Genomic DNA, 22,428 nt, shown 5'->3' on the forward strand with positions numbered 1-22,428 from the left:
CAACAGTCACGCTGTAAATGACTTGCCTATATAGACATGGACCTTGCTTATCTCATTTACAGTATAAACGAAATAAGCCTTGTTTCACAATACGCATGCAATTGTGATACATGCAACAGCAAACATGTCTTATCTCGTTTGCACTGTAAATAAAATAAATAAAAGAGCACAATTTAGTAAATAAATTACAAATTATCTATATTCATAAATAAAATATTTAATTTATTTATTTAAAAAAAATCCAAGGGTCTAGTCGTTAGACAATATTAATGTAATTTTTCCTTTCAATTCTACCAATAAATCACTTTTTTAATTTTCTCAGTCACATATAACTTTGACTTAGTCAAGAGGTAGTTTTTTGGGATAAGTACTGTTTTGGTCTTTAACGTTCAGAGTCAAAATCAAAATCGTTATTAATCTTATTTTGAATTTAAAATCGTCTCAAACATTTTATTTAGTATTAAAATTGTCCGTCGGACAATTATGCCCTCAGATAATCATTTCCATCACAACCTCTTCTTCTCACTCACATCTTCGGAAAAGAGAGAAGCAGAAATTCAAAGAATGAAAGAAGTAGAGACTCAGAGAAAAGAAACTCTACTCCTCATCGCGCTTCACCGTCGCCCTCTACAACCCCCTCCTTCCCTCCTCCACTCCCCTCAGGACCTTTCGCCACCATCGTGACGGTGTCACCACCCTCGCTCTTAGCCCCAATTTCACTTGCCTCGCTTTCATCCATCGATCATTCCATGAAGCTCCACAAATTTTCTGGTATTTTTTGTCAATCTACACTACTTGAAGTTGGATCATATGCAATAATTTATATTATTGAGATGTTCAAGTGATAAATTGATGTTTTTTTAGTTTTTTATCATTATATGTAAAGTTTTTTCAATTTCTAAGTATGTTGTTTATTTTTTTTAATTTATTAGAATAATTTTGTTACGGTTTTTAGGTATCAATTTGATTTGATTGAAATTAACCTATTGATTCATTTTGACAGTTCTTATTAATTAGATGTATAGATTTTTGGGTTTTGTAATTAGAGATGAATTTGAAAATTTCTTAATATTTTAATTAGATATAAATTTTGTTAATAAAAGAAGAAGAATTTTATGTTTGAATTTTGTTAATGGAAGAAGAATAATGGTTCTAAATTTTGTTAAAGGAAGAAGTTGTTAATGGAAGAAGAAGAAGAAGCGTGGAACTTTGGAAATAAGGGGATATTTTCGTTATTTAAAAAAATATTTTATTCAAAAGGACGATTTTAATATCAAATAAAATGTTGGAGATAATTTTAAATCCAAAATAAGATTAGGGACGATTTTGATTTTAACCTTAAACCTTATTGAGTAAAACAATACTTATCTCTAGTTTTCTTTAATGAAGCTAAATTTATGATTTTTTTAATTAATTTTTTTAAAATGAAAAAGTTAGTAAAATATAAAAATAAAAATCGAATCTCTCTTAAATCAAATTAATGAGGTTTATAAATAATAGAAACTATAAGTTCAACAATAGAATGCCTTTTTCTTATAAATTTATATCAATTGACCGTGTACAATTATTTATAAGATTAGGAGTATATTGGATTCTAATTTCTAAGTTTAGGCTAAAAACTAATTAATTAAATGAACAGAAAAAACAAATAGGATAAGGAAAAAAAAGGTAGTTAAATTGAGTTGGAAAATGGATTCATGTAGTATTGCAGTCAATTATCGTTTTTGAAACCATAAACACATCAATACATTTTCAAGCCCAAAAACGTGTGTCACTCAGAAACTGGAGAAAAAGAAAAGCCCAAAGATGAATTAAATCCCCAAATCCGAAGAAAAATAAATGAAACAAATATTAGGGTTTAACGCAACACATTTCTTCACAAACCTACCAAAACAAAAGAAGAATTCATTCATCATTCATAGTTTCATACTCACTCCATTAAGTAATCGAAGATTCTAGAAGAAGCCTGAGATTATGGCAACAGCAACAGCAGCAGTAGCGGCAAAGAGGAAGCCAGTGTTCATAAAGGTTGACCAGCTGAAACCGGGAACCAACGGTCACACGTTGACCGTTAAAGTCGTTTCTTCGAAGCCAGTCAAGACTGTAGGAACTAAGGGACCTCGATCTTCTTCTTCCATGCTCCTCTCTCGCCCTTCCCGCCGCCCCTCTCGCATCTCCGAGTGCCTCATCGGAGACGAAACCGGCACCGTCATCTTCACCGCTCGTAACGAACAAGGTGCCTTTTCTGTTGCGTTTGTTCTTTAATTTATGAACTCGACTTTCTTATTTCATTTCTCACAGAATTGGAGTAACCTAATTTTAAATTTGGTCTTTCTTATTTCTTACATTTTTTTTGTTTCTCTCCCACAACTTTGTAGAAAATAGTTATTGTGGAGTTCGAATATGTTTGCTTCGAATTATAATCCTTACGAATTTGTGTTTATTATTTTAAAAAAAAAATTATCAATAAAAACATGACGAGCAATTAATTTTTCTTTTTTTGGGTTCAGTGGACGTTATGAATCCAGGGGCGACGTTAATTCTGCGAAATGCAAAGATTGACATGTTCAAGGGATCCATGAGGCTAGCAGTTGATAAATGGGGGAGGATTGAGGTCACTGAACCGGCAAGCTTTCAAGTTAAAGAGGACAACAATCTTTCTTTAGTTGAATATGAACTGGTTAATGTAGTTGAGGAGTGATTATATTTTCTTCCTTTTTGGGGGTTGAATCTTTTTTCTAGTTATTAGAGGTTCTGATTTTTGTTTTGACCGTAAGTGATTTGATTGCTGTGCAGTTTTCATGTGGTAAAGTCTTGGTTGTGTTAGGCTTATTATTGTGCCTATGCTTCACATGCGAAGCAAATATTTGTTTTATATTGGCCTTATTGGCTACGTATGATAATATATCCCTTGGTCTTTCCACAAATTCAGTTAGAAGTTGCCCCATGCACACAAATGACGAAAATGTTTGAATGCATATGCTGAATCAACTCTCAATCTCAACAATATCAGATGGAATGTATAATAAGTGGCCAAGTGGGATCACAGTTTAACAGTTGAGTTTTGACGTATTATTTTGTTATTGGTATTATGAACACGTTCTCTAATTTTCCTTCATTTCCTTTCTTCGTATCTTAAAATATTTGGATTTATTCTTTATTTGGGTCATAAAACATTTCTCATGTTGAGTGATTATGGGCAAATGAAAAAAAAAAAAACATTTGGATTTATTCTTTATTTCGGCATATGTTTCTTGCCAAAATGTACTCAACAGAACATGATTAATATTTGATCACGCTAAAATGAAACAGCGAATGCATCACAGTATTTTTCAGTATCTCTTACAAAATTGGGATGCTATGCGAATCTTCATGAGAAAGGAGTGCACGGTTCTGAAAACTGGTGGCGGACCAACTCAGTACAAAAGTTGGTCAGGAAGTCACAGATCTAGATAAGCAAAACACTTTAATCAGAAGTTGGAAAAAATCACCAAGAAAGTTTTGAGCATAATGCACGTAGTAATCACATCATGACCCATCTCCTTCTGAAAGATAAAATAAATAAACATCACGAACCACCCAGAATACATAAGCAATAAGGCCAAAATGATGAACAAATTTTCATGTCAATTGAAAGTGCCCCATTAGTTTCCATACAAAAGGAAAAAAATGTCAGTATCCAACTCCAGCTAGTCAAAACAACAACGTGATACCAACATTCATTGAATATTTCAATTCATTTCAAAAATTCCCGTTATCATTCTATTGGAATTACAGAATTTCCAACTACCTACATTCACTAAACATCCCAGTCTAATTCAATACAAATTTTTTAAGTAACATGGAAAACAATATAAAGCTTTATGCAAAAATATCTCAACTTATATTTGAGAAAGTAAATTAACAATAGGCCTAAATTCCTTATTGGGACACAAGATGCCCTTCCAAATGGCTCAGTCAAAACTCCTGATTTTCTCAGCAGATAGTCTCACATGACAGATTTGTAATACAAGTTCGCTTCAATCCTCCGAACACTTATCACATATCATCATTGCAATCTGGTTAAACAAAATAGATCAATACACTATAACCCCTTATATTACTGATTGACCCTAATTTATGGTGAAAACAAATCAGGAAGATAATTGAATTGCAATTTACTACAATATGATTATAATGATAGAATTTCAGCAACAGAATCATGACAGATATGCACAATGCCTCTAAATAACACACAAGTTGTGGGCAAATACACTAAATTACAGAAAATCTCCTATGTGGGTGTCAGGAGTATTTCATCTCAACCCTTTCAATCAATAATTACTTGTTCATCCAGAAGTTTCATAATCAGACCCCTGGAAAAACGACCTTGACATGCTTTTTCATTTCCTAACCAGTGCCAACTATTATCAAGATGCATAAACTTTAGGCTTGATTAATAATGAGACACTACAATGTAAACTACGGTGTATTTTGCATGATGACAAATGTCAAATACAGGAGCACAAAAATGTGCTACAGAAAATACACTTAAGGGGTTGTCTTGTAATTATTTCAAGATGACAAATTCTTTGTTTAAAGCTCAAAATCTTATTATACGAAGTCCCTGTCCTCTAATGTTTAGAATTTGGGCATAAAGAGAGGCACAAATAACCAACAATGTAAACTAAGAAATGGTTTGCATAATGATGTTCAACAAATCCGTGAACACAACAAATGTGCTCCAAAAAATGTTAAATAATTCGTTATAGATTTCAGAAAACGTTCCTAGTAACAACATAATCATTTATTAAAAGCTCAACATCCTATGATAGGAACTAGGAAGTCCATGTCATCCTATTTTCGCTTCCAGATTCTTCAAGTAGTCTGCATTTGGCCTACAAACAAAAGGACTGCGTATGGGTTCACTAAAGCATAAGTGAAAAAAGATGATTCAGGGAATACATTAATCCATTAACTTAGGTACACCATTGGTAGTTGTTAAGATATAACATCACTCATTTTGCAAAACTAATAACTTGAACTTTTGGGAGAGATTATTTATGACATGGTATCAAAACCTCAAGAACAAAATGTTCTTGAGTTTGATACCTTGACACATCCATTCTTTTAAATAAAATAAGTTGAATTTCAGCACCAGAAGGTGGATTTAAGCATTTTTCACACTTTTGGCCAAATAGCTTTTATGTGAGGGGGCATGTTAAGATATACAAATTTTTTAGAGAGATGGAGAAACGAAGGGCTAAGCATCAGATAAATAAAAAATGAACCACTTTTTTCCTTTGCACATGGCAAAATTGCATTACATACACTTTTTAAATGCCCTATATGTTAAAAGTTAAATCTCACAAGACTCGGGAATTGAAAGAAACATACCAGAAAACTAATTGGAGAAAGAACATCAAGGTATCCTAGAGATGCTTAGCTACCTAATCCAAAAAGCAAAATTGAATTGTCAGAAAATCGTAGCAAACACAAACCCAATGAGAGGGAGCACACAACACCCAAATCAAAACCATTCGTTTTCCTAAGCTCTTCTTATTTTATTTTATTCTCAAACAACATAACTCTCAAAGATTTCTTACTAAATCCCTCTTAAATAATTCTCACCATCGAGTCCCAAACTAACACTGGCATCCACATTAATGATTAATTACACCAAAAGCATTGCAATCAATTGCACTTTAAGAACAAGGCCTATCAATAATTGATCTAATGAATGGGGAATGAATAAATAGATTCATTCACAATGCAGAAACGACTTGTACCCATCAAGTTGGAAGACATCGAAAGTAATGAATAACTAAAAAACTAACTCCACTAGCCATCAAGAACAGAAATAACTGTTCATGATATAATGGCAATGTCAACAAACATGTCCATTAAAAGGTGCACTGAAACCAAAATTGAGAACAGTTAGGAGAGAAGTTAAAAGGATTATTATACCTTCAGGAATCCAACCGCATCTGTGGCGAGAAATTGCGAGCATTGAATTCATAAGAGCGGAGGCGGTGGCAGTGTGGAGCGGCATCATCGATTCCACACAGAAACTCAATTCAACAGGGATCCTTTCGTGCATCACAGAAACAATGCATCAATAATTGATTCGGAAACTGAAAATGAACAAATAAATAACAAATAAGAAGCTTCAAGGAAAAGCATTGATTTGAATTACCTGCGAGTGGATTGGGAGAGAGGTTTATTGGAGGCCATGCGGAAGAACGTTGAGCGAGAGGATTTGGCTTCCGCCGCGGCGCGGAAGGCGCAGCGGGCTGCGGAGGATGACCGGAAGATGGATCTGGCGGCGGCGGTGGCCATTTTAGGGAACGGAAATGTTTGGGGATAGAAGTAGGGTTTTTGGCTACTAAAAACCCTTTGCAGCGTCGTAGCCGTTGCTATTGGAGGTTGTATGGTTCTTCGTAGTTTGGAACTTTGGGCTGGATCAGAGCCCAATAGAAGTTTTCTTTGGATTTTGTATTTAAGCCTAAACTGAGATGCCAACTCTAAGGCCGTGTTTGGTGGCTGCGTTTGTTTCCTGTAATGTCCATGTCCATAATCATAGACACCATTATGCATATCTACTCTAACTAATTTGGGTTGGCAAGTGAATAGTTTATTCATCTATTTAAATAATTATTAGTAGTTAAATTTAGCTTTATATATATAAGAATTATTGTTCACCAATAAATTCTTAAATAAAATTTTAATTTATGACGAATTAGTTTTTAATAATGGAAGATACATGGTAAACAAAAAAAATATGAGAAAAAGACAAATAAATTTCTAACCTTTTGTCATGTGGACATTTTGGTCACTAAATATTAAAAAATACATTTATATCCCTATCCTTTTCAAAATCAGGACATTTGGATCCCTCCGTTCAACTGAGATTATGAAACATAACATAGATGTCTGACGTGGATGTCATTATGCTGATGATGTCATAACAGTGTTCCACGTGGATGTGGCAGAACTTTAAGGACAAAAAAGTCCATCAACCCTAAAACGACACCATTTTTGTCTAAACCTCCTCCCAAGCTTATCCCTGATCGCCGGCTGCAACTCCAAGAATGCATCATGTGTTTGATTAGTTTTCTTTGAGAAGTTCTCAACATTCCTTTTATTCATTAGCATCCCTATGGATGAACCTTTGCTACAACGTGTCTCCGAAATCGAGATTCAACTTGTCACCAAATTCGTCCGAACAAGAATTTTATTGTCAAATCGCTTCGAGTAAGCATCATTCTCTCTCCCTACCCCTTATTCTCCAACAACTATTTTAGTGGGTCCTTGTCTGTATCATACTTGAATAACTTTTAAGGAATGATGAATGTCAATTACATTCAAATTGAGTTGCAATATATGCATGCCAATTCTTCTAGATCATATTTTGTATCAATAGTAGTCAACATAAAAGATCAGTTAGTGGAACTAGTGAAAATATTAATGACTTTTACAATTATAGACTTGTCAAATAACTCATTTGTGGGTGAAATTTCACAAGTAATTAGATAATTAAATTTTCTCAAAAGGCTCAATCTCTCACATAATAGAATCAGTGGCACTATTCCACAAACTTTGGATAACTTGAGAAATTTGGAATGCGAGATCTCTCATGGAATCAGCTGAGGGGTGAGATTTCTTTAGCCTTAACAAATTTGAATTTTTTATCAGTTTTAAATGTTTTGCAAAATCAATTAAAGGGAGCTATACCTATAGGTGGCCAATTCAACACATTCCAAAATGATTCATACAAAGGAAATGCAATGCTATGTGAATTCTTTTTGTCAAAATCAAGCAATGGAAGTGAGGACAATGGACATACCTCATCATCTTTAACTTTTGAGCATGAGAAAAATTTTGAATTTGGCTAAATTATGTTGCAGTGGGATATGCATGTGGAGTGGTGGTAGGAGTGCTCTTAAGATATTACTTTCTTTTCACTGGGAAGCCACAATGGCTTGCAAGGTTTTTAGGTATCCGTATACCAAATAAGAGAATAAAAAAAAAACAACAAAAACAAAGTGCATGTAAATCATAAAAGAATGAATTAGCATAGTTATTTTTTTTTAATTAACATGTCTATAAAATAAATTCTAATGTAGATTGATATTTTTCTGTAAAATAAAACAGAGGCAGGCAATATTTACAATAGTCCTTTGAAGAAGGTTAGTGCGACGGAATTTGGTTCGAAAAGAATGTAATAGTAGCATTGCTAGAGATGGAGAAAGTAACCAACAGATGATGATAACGAAAAAGATGGAGACGTTGTTTTCATTTCCAACCAACGTGGCTAGGTAAGCGACATTTGGCAAGTGTTGAAAAAGCCATAGAGGAAGGGAAACCTTCAGCGAGTGCGAGAGGGAAGAGGGGTTACAATGTCGGGTTGAATTTTTGGGTTGAGTAAGGAACGGAGTCATTTTAAGGTTGGAGGACTTTTTTGTCCCTAAACCTTTTTGCCACAACCACGTAGGACACTATTACGGCTACATTAGCATAACAGCATCCACGTCAGATATCTCTTTTACGTCTCAGAATTTTAGTTGGACAAAAAAATCCAAATGTCTTTATTTTAAAAAAATCAGAAACACAAATATATTTTTCAATTCTTAGAGATCAAAATATTCGCGTGACAAAAGTTTAAAAATTTATGTCTTTTTCTTAAAATTTATCTACTCCTATGTAGAATATAAAATTCTTTCTAAAATTGACAATATTATTTTGTGTTATGATTTCATGCATTTCCTCAAAAATAAAATAATGGCCAAATGCCAATTCTATGATATGACAATCAAAACTAATAAAAGTGATTTTTTTTTCTTTTTATCAGTGAACCACTTTTTCTTGAATTATATTAAATTGTAACTTTTTTAAATTATTTATTAATTTGCCATTATTTTCAATATTTTTTTCTGTGTTGATTCAGAAACGCCAAAATTCGTGAGGAACTATTTAAAGAGGAGCTTTCTATTCCTGAAGTGCTAAACAAGTATATGTTGATGGATAAAGTAGAATAAGATTTAGATTTAATTTTAATTTTATTTGTGTTAAATTTTTTACATGGATTTAATTTTATCCTATTTATAAGTTGAAAATGTTCTAACTTTAATTTTACTTATTCTCAATCTGTAGATATTTAATTTTATCCGTAAATTATTAAAAATATACAATATTATTATATAATTTGATGAACATATAAATTAAAAATTTAAACATAAATAATACAATCATCCCACAAATAATATAATCATTCCATAAAATAACATAAAATATCAAATATTCAATTCTATATAAAAGTCTTTACTAAAATTAATAACACAAACACAAATAAAATCATTGTAAGTTTATAAAAATTCTATTTGCCGCAACATCCACCTAAAACATATTTTTATATAAACATATAACATATACATATATAGGTTGAGACCCAATCCGCACCCTATCCAACTCGCACGAGAATTCACTCTGCACTCAACCCTACCCGATGTAAATTGGGTTGGCAAAACCCGACTGGATTGGATACCACAAGTAGGGTACATGCTGCCACCCAGTGGTGGAGCTTAGTTCAGATAAGGGGGGCCATGACCCCCCAAAACTTTTTATAAAAAAATTAGTAATATTTTTTTAAAAAATAAAAAATTGTTCAATTGGTTTACATACTTTACTATGACTTAAAGTACCCGATAAATTCAATAAGCAACACTCTCTCTACTTTTAAGTTCAAATATAAAAATTAGATATTTTTATTTATTTAATTTAATATTATTTTTATATTTTACTATTTATTTAATTTAATTTTTTATATGATAAAAAATAATAGAATATTCAATAAGTATTAATATTATTGTATTTATATAAATTGATAAAAAAAATTCAATAAATATTATAAATTTTAATATTTGTCTTTCTAACTTCTTTACATATTCTATAAGATATATATTCCAATTTTTATATAAAATAATAATAAAAAATCAAAGAATTGATACATTTTTTAAGAAGAAGGCTAATATTTAAAAAGGAGAACATATAATTATTACAGTATCAACACCTGTAGATAATTCTTCTACTTTAATTTATAGGATATATATTCCAATTTTTATATAAAATAATAATAAAAAATCAAAGAATTGATACATTTTTTAAGAAGAAGGCTAATATTTAAAAAGGAGAACATATAACTTTTACAATATCAATACCTGTAGATAGTTCTTCTACTTTAATGAATCACGAAGAAAGTGAGATACAACCTTCAAAAGTTCAAAAGTTACATATGATGAATTTGACCTTAATTTTTTGGAACGAGACCTTGAAAACGGCTTTAAATTTGACAATATCATCCAAATCAGAGAGATGAAATTAGACGAGTTTATCTTAAATGGGGTTCAAATCAAAAGCTTTTTGACAATTATTTTCTATCATGGCCCCCCAAAAATTTGTTTCAAGTTCACCTTTAGTCTTACCAGGGAAGTGTAAGTATCTTTAAAATAAGCACAACAATTTTATGTGTATTAGATGTGTCATATTTTTATAAATTATTAGATTTTATTAAATATAAATCAATAGCTATTATAAAAGAAGAACATTGATAGATTATAATATACTAATCATCACTAGTACATAAATAAATAAGTATATTTTAATATAATACTTTAAATGATAAACACAACTTCGGCGACAAAGAGAGCTGCAACGGTAGCTCTTCCAAGTTCCAATGGTGGCGGAGACAGAGGGAGCAACTTCGTTTGAGACAACGAAACATGATACAGACGACTTGACGCAGACTTTGGAGGAGAATGGAGGTGTGCATCACTGGCGGAGGGTGATCGAAGGGGCTGTCGGAGGTAGTTGTAGGGGAGAGAGAAGAGAGGGAAGAATGAGGAAGAAAAAAGAGTGTTCTCGAAAGTGAGGGAAGAGGGCCGCACATTTTGAATTTAGATCAGGTTTATTGTTGGATATACCAGTGGATAAATCCGATGATAATGTATTTCGTATGACTAAAACACAGTGTTCCATTAATTGAACTTTATTGGCAGATAAATTCATCGATAATTCTGACAGTAATGTTCGCGCCAATTTTTCTTTTTCTCTTCCAAATATTACCGGCAGATTTATCATCAAAAAATATAATCCGACGATAATTTTTTTATCCGACGAATTTATTGTCATATCCGACGATAAATCTAATAGTATTCAGTGTTTCTTGTAGCAGTGAAAAACGTGACACAATTGTTGATTTATATATTTATTATTTAAAAATAAAAAATTATGTTTGTCATTTAAAATATTATATATTAAAAAATATTTATTTATGTATTAATAACACCTAGTGTATTTTATATTTATTATAGTCTATTAATATTTTTTTTATAAAAATTTTTAATTTACATTTAATGAAATTCAATTGCTTATAAAAATATGACACATTTAATATATACAAAGTTGTTGTATTTATTTTAAACATAACTGCATAAAGTGTCTTCACTTTTAAATAAAGGGTAAATTATTATTTTAGTTCTCAATGTTTAGGATGAATTATAATTTGGTCCCTAACATTTCAAATGTCCTATTTTAGTCTCAAAAACTTTCAAACATCTTATTTTAATCCTAAAAAACATTTAAACACGTTTAATGTTGTTCCACTATTAAAATTGATACAAATAATTCGCATATTAAAGAGTTAATAATATTCGATTTCAGTATATAAATAAAATCGATGAACCAAAGATCACTAATATAAAAGTTTTTTTCTTTAATTTTGAAGCATTGATGATTGATTGTTAGGATTTGGAGTTTTATACAACAAAAAAATTGAGGAAAAAAAGTGTTACAAGAAGGTTTTGATTATGTTTTTCTAACACATATAAAAAGATATGACTTAACTAGTAACGTTATTAATATCCATATCACTCATTTCGTAAACTATTAATGTCAATTTTAAAATTTTTTAAAACTGAAATAAGACGTTTGAAATGTTAAAGACTAAATTAAAATTCAACTCAAATATTAAGAACTAAAATAATATTTTACTTTTAAATAAAATAAAACATTTTACTAATTATAATATAAAAAAATTATATTTGCAATACAATTTGAATCGATTTAGAACGTAAATATAAGTTGTTGTTATTTGTATTATATCGGTTTGATTTTTTTTTTTTAAACTAGTTCAATTTGATTTAAACGGTTATAATTTGCATAGTATTGATTTAAATTTATTTTTTAATCCAATTCAATTTGAATTATTGTGATTTGAAATTTTTTTTTTTGTGTCTAAACAAGGAAAGAAACAAAGCAAAAACTATCCTAAAATCGAGCGGATGATTTGTTGGAGATTAACACAAGGCTCAGACCAAATAACATGATTAGAGTTACTCTTGGCACTATATTTAGCCATCCAATTCGCAGCTCTATTTGCTTCTCGGATCACCTATTCAACGTGAACAAGCCAAGGACGAGATAAAAGCTCATGAATCTTGTGAACCAAATCTGTTACTTCAGATGAATACCCACTTGTAAGCTTATGCATGATGGGCAGAATGTCAAGGCAATCCGTTTCACATATAATATCCCTCAAACCGCAATCCCAAGCTAAAACCAGCCCCCTCCAAGCAACAAATAATTCACATCTAATTATAGACCAAGGGGGAATGCTTCCAAAGCAGCCCGAGATCCAATCTCCCTTAAAATCTCTAATAATACACCCAAATTCCGCTAAATTTGAATCCATATACAAGCTTGCATCACAATTAACTTTAAAACTATTGCCTACCGGTGGTTCCCAACACAGGCAATTTCAGAGAGACCTAAAGGCATTGTTTCGATTCCTGCAAACCTGTAAATCCTTAGCGGTAATTCTGGCCAAGGCAACAACCTTGTGGTCTGTCCAAGGGTTGTCAGTATTGAATATGTCATTGCACCTATGTCTCCATACCCACCAAAGTCCTGCACCAAAGGACGCCTCATTGTTAGCTAAGGCCTTCCGAAACCACTCTTCAAGAGCAGTACCAGCCGTCGAGTCCAGGATACTAGGATCCAACATATACCAAATTGCCTTTGATCGTTCACAGTCTCTAAGGCAATGCTCCATAGTCTCCTGCACCTTATTACATCTCTTACACATATCTGAAAAAACTAAATGCCGCTTGAATCGAAATGTCTCAGTTGGTAGAGCATCATGTAAGCCAAGCCACATAGTAAATTTGAACTTCTCTGGAATGTTTGTGTTCCACAACCAGTTCCAATTACTATTGGCATTCCAATTTAATGTTTTCTTTAATAACCATCTGTAACCCTCCCTTGCACTATACTTTTTTGTTGCTGCAAGCCACCACTCCCACTGTGGCTCCAACTCAGTCGAACTAGGATATCTCAGACTACAAATAAACTGCTTAATCTCATGCGGAATAGGCGTGGTAAGACTATCAACTTCCCAAGACACCCCTTTCCACAAGTCAGCTACCATGAAATCTGATTCAGAAATATGTACATAAGGAACAAGGTTGGAAAGCTTACCAAAAGGAGTCCACTCATCATACCAAACTGATTTGTGGACATCTCCAATATTCCAATGAAGCCCTTCCTTGAGATGCTCATAGGCACTAACAATGTTCTTCCAGGTAGCCGATGAAGAATTTCTACTGTTTCCGTTCATACCAGATTGATTCCTGAGATATTTATACTTCAGAACCTGCACCTATAACTTCTCACTATTATTTAGACAATCACATACCAACTTTCCCAGAAGCGCCATGTTAGCACAGGAAGTATCCCTAATACCCAATCCTCCTGCCTTTTTAGGAGTTATGGCGACCTCCCACCTGACCGGAGGTAGCCCTTTTCCAGTCGCTTGGCCTTTTCACAAGAACTGTCTCATCAAGGAATCAATTTTATTACATGCATACTTCGGGAGAAGAGAAATTTGCATTTCATAAATTGGGATAGAGGCCATAACCGATTTAACAAGACAAAGCCTCCCTGCCTTATTCAGTAGGCATCCTTTCCAACTGGAGAGCTTTCTCGAAATTTTTTCAATAACCTCCTGAGCCGTCTTCCTGGAAGCTCTGGCATGACCGATGTTAATTCCCAGGTATTTACCCAAATCATTACAGAACTGAAAGTTAGAGACCCCTGAGAGAACCTTTTTTCTCCTCTCCGACACTCTCTTGGAACACTGGGCCTTTGACTTATAAAGATTTACCTTTAAACCTAACGCTCTAGAAAACAAGTCCAAACAATGCATGACCTCTATTACTTGAGCTTTTGATGCCTTACAGAAAAGAAAAAGATCATCTGCAAACATCAAATGAGAGAGTCGTGGTCCGTTCCTAGAAATCGCAACTGGGTTCCACAAACCTTGGGAAACTCTATGAGAGATAAAGCAGGCAAGCATTTCCATACAAAGTATAAATAGATAAGGAGACATAGGATCTCCTTGCCTCAACCCTCTCTTCGGATTGAAATTTTGGAGCCTGTTCCCATTCCACAAAACTGCCAATGAAGAGGAAGTCACACAATTCAATATAAGATTAATGGTAGCCTTTAGAAACCCAAACCGGACCAAAGTAGCTTCCAAAAAATGCCAGTCTAGCCTGTCATAAGCTTTTTCCAAATCAATCTTGAATGCCATGGTCCCTTTTCGAGACTTGGTGTTCCTCATGAAGTGCATAATCTCCTGAGCAATGATAATATTCTCTGTGGTTCCTCTTCCTGGAATGAACCCTCCTTGCAAAGGACCAATGATCTCTGACAGGAAAGGTCTGAACCTGTTAACTAGAACCTTTGTGACAATTTTATAAATTACATTACATAAGCTAATAGGCCGAAACTCCCGTAAGGAAAAGGGAACTTCCACTTTAGGAATTAGAACAATGAGAGTATCGAAAATAGCCGCATTCATTGGCTCACCCTCAAAGGCTCGCTTGACCAGTCCACACACATCGTTGCTAAGAGAGTCCCAGAACTCTTTGTAGAAAATTGCTTGAAATCTATCTGGCCCTGGAGCTTTAAACGAACTCATGGTCATCACAGCTCTTTTAACCTCTTTAGACGTCACCGGTTCCACTAACTTCTGACAAGCCTCAGTACTAAGAGACGGGCAAGGAAAAGGCCCCATGGCGTCCAGGTCAATATCCTCCCTTGTAGAAAAGAGTTTTTGAAAGAAAGAATTTGCCACCATTTCTAGAGTCGTAGTCTCCGTGGCCCAAGACCCATCCTCCAAAAATAACCCATGAATTTTGTTCCTCTTTCTCCTGATAACTGTCTGCAGATGAAAAAATTTTGTATTTCTGTCTCCACATCTCATCCATTGTTCTCTAGATTTTTGATACCACAACAGCTCTTCTTGAAGAAGGACAGCATTCAGTTCTTGATGCAAAACTTGCTCTTTGATCCTAAGCTGTTGATCCTCCCGACTCTCCAGAGTAATCTGAACGTCATTCAAAAGCCTCTCCAACTCCCCTTTCTTAACAAAAACATTGCCAAAAACCTTTTTATTGAAGCTAGTTGCATCTTTTTGAACCTCCAACAAACATTTGACTACATCCAGAGCTCCTCTATTCCAAGCTGTATCAACAACATTCCTAAAAAGAGGATGAGTCATCCATGCAGCCTGGAATCTGAACGGACGATGGCCCTTGGTAGCCCTCTCTGCCATCTTGCACCTAGTGAACAACAGGTAATGATCAGAGTGAAAGCGCGCCAGCACCTCAGTATAAGCCTTCGGAAACATTAGTCGCCAGGCCTGGTTGATGACTGCTCTATCAAGCTTCTTAGCCACCTGCACCCCACCTTTTACCTTCCTGTACCAAGTGAATCTTCTCCCAATAGTCCCCATATCAAACAGCCCACAATCCTCCAATGTTTCTGCAAATTGTTCTGCTCTGGCAAGTCTAAACTGCCCCCCTCTAACTTCACTCTGCAACAGAACATCATTAAAGTCCCCTAACACAATTCAAGGTCCGTGGATCATATTAGCAATCCTTGTCAAGTCACCCCACAGTTCTTTACGCCGATGTATATGCGGATTAGCATACACCGGACTGCAGTAACTAGATGTATTGCCCACGGTGATTTCAAAACTGATACATTGATCAACTAAATCCAATACTCTCACAGAAATATTTGAATTAGTTGTGATTTGAATTGAATAAGTTGATTACGATTTTGAGAAAAAAATTAACAATTTAAAATATTTAAATAAAAATATTAAAATTTAAATTTTGAATTAGATATAATTTATTTGGAAAAAAAATTAATAATTAAAAATTTTTTAGTAGTAATTATCTAAATTTTTTTTGACGTTTTTAAAAGTGGACATTTTAATTTTCAAAAAGTTTTAGTCAATATTTATTTCTTATCTAAACACGCAAAGAAACAAAGTAAACACTATCCTATATTTGAGCAGATGATTTGCCGGAGATAAACACAAGGCTCACACTAAATAATATTATTAGAGTTACTCTTGGCACCATACCTAGCCATCCAATCCACAGCTCTATGTTCTTTTCGAGATACCCACTTAACGTGAATAAGTCAATGACAAGATAAAAATTGCTGAATCTTATGAACCAAATCTATTACTTTAGATGAATACCCACTTGTAAAATTATGCATAATGGGCAGAATATCAAGACAATTCGTTTCACATATACTCAAACTGCAATTCTGAGCTAAAACAAACCCCCTCCAAGCACCAAATAATTCATATCTGATGATAGATTAGGGGGAATGCTTCCAGAGCAGCCCGAGATCCAACATCCCTTAGAATCTCTAATAATACACCCAAATCTCGCTAATTTTGAATCCAGAAACAAGCTTGCATCACAATTAACTTTAAAACTGTTGCCTGTCAGTGGCACAGGTGATTTTGGAGAGACCTAAAGGCACTGTTTCGATTCCTATAAACCTGTAAATCTTTGGCGGTAATTCTGGCCAAGGAAACAACCTTGTGGTCTGTCTAAGGGTTGTCAACATTGAATATGTCATTGCACCAATGTCTCCATACCCACCAAAGTCCTACACTAAAAGACGCCTCATTATCAGCCAAGGCCTTCCGAAACCGCTTTTCAAGATCAGTAACAGCCGTCGAGTTCATGATACTAGGATCTAACATATGCCAAATTGCTTTTGATCCTTCACAGTATTGGCAATGCTCCATTGTTTCCTGCTTCTTGTTACATCTCTTACACATATCTGAAGAAGCTAAATGCTGCTTGAATCGAAAGGTCTCAGTCGGTAAAGCATCATGTAAGCCAAGCTACATAGTGAATTTGAACTTCTTTGAAATGTTAGTATTCCACAACCAGTTCCATTTGCTATTGGCATTCCAATTCAAGATTTTCTCTAATAACTATCTATAACCCTCTCTTGTGCTATACTTTTTTGTTGCTGCAGGACACCACTCCTATTGTGGCTCCAACTCAGTCAAACTATGATATCTCAGACCACGAATAAACTTCTTAATCTCATACAAAATAGGTGTGGTAAGACTATCAACTGCTCATGATATCTCTTTCCACAAGTCAGCCACTATGAAATCTGATTCAGAAATATGCACATAAGGAACAAGGTTGCAAAGCTTACCAAAAGGAGTCCACTCATTATACCAAACTGATTTGTGGACATCCCCAGCATTCCAATGAATCCCTTCCTTGAGATACTCATAGGCACTAATAATGTTCTTTCAAGTAGCTGATGAAGAATTTCTACTATTTCCGCTCATACCAGGCTGATTCCTGAGATATTTATGCTTCAAAACCTGCACCAACAACTTTTCGCTATTATTTAGACAATCCCATACTAACTTTTTCAGAAGCGCCATGTTAGCACAGGAAGTATCCCTAATACCCAATCATCCTACCTTTTTAGGAGTTATGGTGACCTCCCACCTGACTAGAGGCAGCTCTTTTCCAATCGCTTGGCCTTTCCACAAGAATTGTCTCACCAAGGAATTAATTTTATTACATGCATACTTCAGGAGAAGAGAAATTTGCATGTCACAAACCAGGATAGAGGCCATAACCGATTTGACAAGACAAAGCCTCCCTGCCTTATTCAGCAAGAATCCTTTCCAACTGGAGAGCTTCCTCGAAATTTTTTCAATAACCTCCTGAGCCATCCTCCTAGAAGCTCTGGCATGGCCGATGTTAATTCCCAAGTAAAATTTACCCAAATCATTGCAAAACCGGATGTTAGATACCCCTAAGAAAACCTCGTTCCTCCTCTCCGACACCCTTTTGAAACAATGGGCCTTCGACTTATGAATATTTACCTTCAAACCTGACGTTCTAGAAGATAAGTCCAGGCAATGCATAACCTCTATTACTTGAACTTTCGATGTCTTACAGAAAAGTAAGAGGTCATCTGCAAACATCAAATGAGAGAGTCAAGTCAATCTTGAACGCCATGGTCCCTTTTCGAGACTTGGTATTCCTCATGAAGTGCATAATAGCGTGAGCAATGATAATATTCTCTATGGTTCCTCTCCCTGAAATGAATCCGCCTTGCAAAGAACCAATTATCTTCAACAGAAAATGTCTGAACTTGTTAACTAGAACCTTCGTAACAATTTTATAAATTACATTACATAAGCTAATAGGCCGAAACTCCCGTAAGAAAGAGAAAACTTTCACTTTAGGAATTAGAACAATGAGAGTATCAAAAATAGCCACATTCATTGGCTTATCCTCAAAGACTCACTTGACCAGCCCACACATATCATTGCTAAGAGATTTTTAAAATTCTTTGTAGAAAATTGCTTGAAATCCATCTGGCCCTAGGTCTTTAAACGAACTCATGGTCATCACAACTCTTTTAACCTCTTCGGACGTCATTGGTTCCACTAGCATTTGACAAGCCTCAGTACTAAAAGACGGACAGGAAAAAAAGCCTCATAGCGTCTAGGTCAATATCCTTCCTTGTAGAAAAGAGTTTTTGAAAAAAAGAATTTACCGTTATTTCTAGAGTCGAAGTCTTTGTGGCCCAAGACCCGTCCTCCAAAAACAACCCATTAATTTTGTTCCTCCTTCACCTGATGACCGTTTGCAAATGAAAATATTGTTTATTTCTGTCTCCACATCTCACCTACTGTTCTCTAAATTTTTGGTACCACAACAGTTCTTATTGAAGAACGACAGAATTCAGTTCCTGATGCAAAATTTGCTCTTTAATCCTAAACTGTTGATCCTATCGACTCTCCAGAGTAATCTAAACATCATTCAAAAGCCTCTCTAACTCCCTTTTCTTAACAAAAATGTTGGCAAAAATCTTTTTATTGATGCTAGTTGTATCTTTAGGAACCTCCAACAAACAATTGACCGCATCTGGAGCTCCTTTATTTCAAGCTGTATAAACAACATTCTTAAAAATATTTATCTTTTTTAGTCAATATAGTTTTTGGTCAATTCAAAATGATATAAAATTTGTCATAGTTGCTTGGCGTTTAGGGACGCGTACGCGTCGTTCTACGCGCATGCATCGCATGATCAGCGTGACTCACTAAAGGCAACTCGTGGCCAGCGATTTCTGAAGCATTTTGGGCACAATCCAACCCATTTCTGATGCTATTGAACCCAAGGGTTGAAGGGGGTGAATCAAGTAGTGTTAGTTTGGAGTTTTCATCATATTTTAGGTTAGAATTCTAGAGAGAGAAGCTATCTCTTCTCTCTAGAATTAGGTTAGGTTTAGATTAGGATTTTCTTAGATCTAGTTTTAATTGTTGTTTCCATTTACTTTTCCTTTCAATTCCTTGTTGCTACATCTTTACTCTCTTAGTTCTTCTTGTTAATTTCTTCTATTTTGCTTCTTTTACGCTGATGCACTTTTGTTCCCTTTGATTTCAATTAATGCAATTTATGTTTGATGTTCTTATTGTTTAATTGCTTTCTTATTGTTATTTCCTTGCATTTGGTAGTGTTAGATTTTATATTTCTTGTCATTTTATTGTACTTTCTTTTTATGCCTTTTAAGTGTTTGATAAAATGTTTGGAAGGATGTTAGAGTATATTTTTCTATTCTTGACTTGGGATGGTAACTTAGGTGACCTTGAGTTACTAATGTCCAAGTGATTGATAATTGATGTCCATTGACACTAGCTTTCACTAAGTCAATTAGTGAGTGACTAGGACTTATGGAGTGGGATTGATAAAGCTCAATTGACTTTCCTTCACTCGTTAGAGGATGACTTAATGAGATTGATCTTTGCAATTATCATATTGTGGTTAGTGATAAGGATAGAGATCCTTAACCATCAACTCTTGCCAAGAGCTTTTTACCATTTGAGTTCCTTTACTTTCTTATTATTTATGTTTCTTGTCTCTTATATCAAAAACCCCAAAAGATACAATCCATAGCTAATAATTGAGTACTTCATTGCAATTTCTAGGGAGAACGACTCGGGATTAATACTCTCGGTTATTTTATTTGGGTTGAACTTGTGACAACCAAAATTAAATTTAATTTGAGGATTCGTTGTTGGTTTAGAACTATACTTACAACGAGATTTTTGTGAAAATTCTTTATCATCAATAATCCTCGCATCAGAGCCTCCCAAGCTTGAAATCTCCACCATGAATTTTCTCACGCCTTGCTTTGAGCCGTGGTTGAAACACTTCAACTTAGTTTGGTAAAACTTTTAAAAGATAATTTTTTACCATGAATTTCTTCACCCCTTGCTTTGAGTCGTGGTTGAAACATTTCAACTTAGTTTGGTAAAACTTTTAAAAGATAATTGTTTAAAAAATATAGTATTTATGTTTTGCAAATCAAATTAAAAATGACTTTTAATAAACACAACCAACAATAATTTCGTTTGGTAAAATAAGGTTTAAAATTTAAAAATACTATAAAAGGCGTAAATTTAAATGCTAAATTTAAAAATTAGTTAATATATAAGGTTATATTTGACTGTTAAAATTTAAAAAGTATAAACCAATTTTAAAAAGATTTATCTTAATTATTTTCAAAAGTATTGCAATCTTTTAAAATCAAACACAAAAACATGTTTTTTTTATTTACTAAACACAAAATGAAAAACTTATATTTTTAAAAAGTAGAAGGATCTTTCCAAAAAAATTTACGAAACCTAGCCATAATGACCACGTCTATTTTGTTCTGAAGCATTCATTCGTATACTCTTCTGAACCTGCCAGAGCCTAGAAGGTATTATACTGTTGTGTGGCTGAGTTCATCGTAAGAGAATTTGTGGTGCCAGTGCTCCAGTTTCCAATCTTCGATCTCTACTTCTTGCTCCTTCATCTTGTTTCGCAACCAAAGGTAACAAATTGAAACGAGATTGCCATGAAAGCAACGCAGAAGAGAACGACTTTGGCAACTACGCCGCTAAAGAGAGAGGAACAGGAGGATGCAGGCTGGCGGAATGGTAAATTAGTTGTTTTTATGTCTCTTGCAAAACTTGAATTGATGAAACTCCATGTGATGTGATTACACTCTGTTCTTCGATCCAATTGGTTTTAGAAGCAGATAACTCAACTAACGTTTCAGAAGACACGTAGTTTGCAATCGCTGAATCTGTTTAGCCGACGACTATTATATGTAGTTAAACTTCACCCACTCAGAGATAGAGATAGAGATAGAGAGGGAGGGAGAGAGAGAGGGGCTAGCTACAGGGACTAATCTGTCATGACCATAGGAATTGATATAGCCACTAGCTATAGGGATTTATCCAGCCACTAGCTATGGAGACTAGGCATTGGCAACGAGTTTCTACCAGGGCTGCAATGCCTTGTGATTTCGGTAATTTTTTTAATATTGATTAAATATATGTGTAATACATTGTTATTGGAAAATTAAGTTTTTTATTTATATGGTATTTTTTTTATTGGTATTTGTTCAAATCAAATGGTCCGATTTCTTTGAAGAAAAAAATAAACTGTAAATCGAAGGGTCTGATTTGTATTTTTTATTTTTTTATTTTTAAAAATAAAAATCGGACGGTCCGATTTTAACATTAAAAATTTTTTTATTTTCAAAAACACAAATCGGAGTCCGATTTGTGATTGTTTGTTTGAAAAATAAAACAAATCGGAGGACCGAATTGTCTTAACCATAGCAAGGTAAAGCACCTTTCTTGTCACACCATTAAGAGATACACTCCTCTCTCTCTCACATGAAAAAGAATTAGCGTGTGATTTCTCACCCTTAAATAATTTTTTTTCATATTTTTTCTTAGTCTTACTTATGAAATAAATTGTGAGAAATCACACTTTATCTTTTAAAGTAAAATTCAAAATTTAAAAAATTCAAATCCCAAAGGTTCGCATTGTTGACAAAAAATAAAAAATAAATTCTAAAAGGCTCTCACATAAATAAATCCTATAATATTTAAAAATATGATAAAAAAATTAGATATTAAATATATATCTAAAAATGCTTTTTGAGATTAAATTTTGATATAAATTTTTGCCATCATTA

At 33.8% G+C, this 22,428-nt stretch overlaps 3 protein-coding genes across 10 annotated transcripts; 1 reads left to right on the top strand and 2 right to left on the bottom strand.

Annotated features, from left to right (window-relative positions):
* Positions 1 to 1,850: 1,850 nt before the first annotated feature.
* Positions 1,851 to 3,089, top strand: LOC107478093 (uncharacterized protein At4g28440). The gene is made up of 2 exons (XM_016098219.3): positions 1,851 to 2,236; positions 2,511 to 3,089. The coding sequence occupies exons 1-2, from the start codon at positions 1,975 to 1,977 to the stop codon at positions 2,699 to 2,701; spliced, it is 453 nt and encodes a 150-aa protein (XP_015953705.1). The 5' UTR covers positions 1,851 to 1,974; the 3' UTR covers positions 2,702 to 3,089.
* Positions 3,090 to 3,204: 115 nt separating this feature from the next.
* Positions 3,205 to 6,451, bottom strand: LOC107478091 (protein NUCLEAR FUSION DEFECTIVE 6, mitochondrial). 8 transcript variants are annotated; one of them, XM_021137868.2, is made up of 4 exons: positions 6,176 to 6,449; positions 5,947 to 6,068; positions 5,377 to 5,429; positions 3,205 to 3,448 (listed from the first exon to the last, which is right to left on the bottom strand). In XM_021137868.2, the coding sequence occupies exons 1-3, from the start codon at positions 6,316 to 6,318 to the stop codon at positions 5,422 to 5,424; spliced, it is 273 nt and encodes a 90-aa protein (XP_020993527.1). In that variant the 5' UTR covers positions 6,319 to 6,449; the 3' UTR covers positions 3,205 to 3,448; positions 5,377 to 5,421. The 8 variants fall into 8 exon arrangements, with proteins under 8 accessions (XP_020993527.1, XP_015953699.1, XP_015953703.1 ...); XM_016098215.3 differs by lacking the exon at positions 3,205 to 3,448 and adding an exon at positions 3,694 to 4,058; XM_016098216.3 differs by lacking the exon at positions 3,205 to 3,448 and adding an exon at positions 4,663 to 4,892.
* Positions 6,452 to 12,793: 6,342 nt separating this feature from the next.
* On the bottom strand, positions 12,794 to 17,818 carry LOC127745460 (uncharacterized). The gene is made up of 4 exons (XM_052258194.1): positions 17,756 to 17,818; positions 17,003 to 17,254; positions 14,036 to 15,913; positions 12,794 to 13,687 (listed from the first exon to the last, which is right to left on the bottom strand). The coding sequence occupies exons 1-4, from the start codon at positions 17,816 to 17,818 to the stop codon at positions 12,794 to 12,796; spliced, it is 3,087 nt and encodes a 1,028-aa protein (XP_052114154.1).
* Positions 17,819 to 22,428: the final 4,610 nt, after the last annotated feature.

This window comes from Arachis duranensis, chromosome 3 (genome assembly GCF_000817695.3).
Source record: "Arachis duranensis cultivar V14167 chromosome 3, aradu.V14167.gnm2.J7QH, whole genome shotgun sequence".
Lineage (NCBI taxonomy): Eukaryota > Viridiplantae > Streptophyta > Magnoliopsida > Fabales > Fabaceae > Arachis > Arachis duranensis.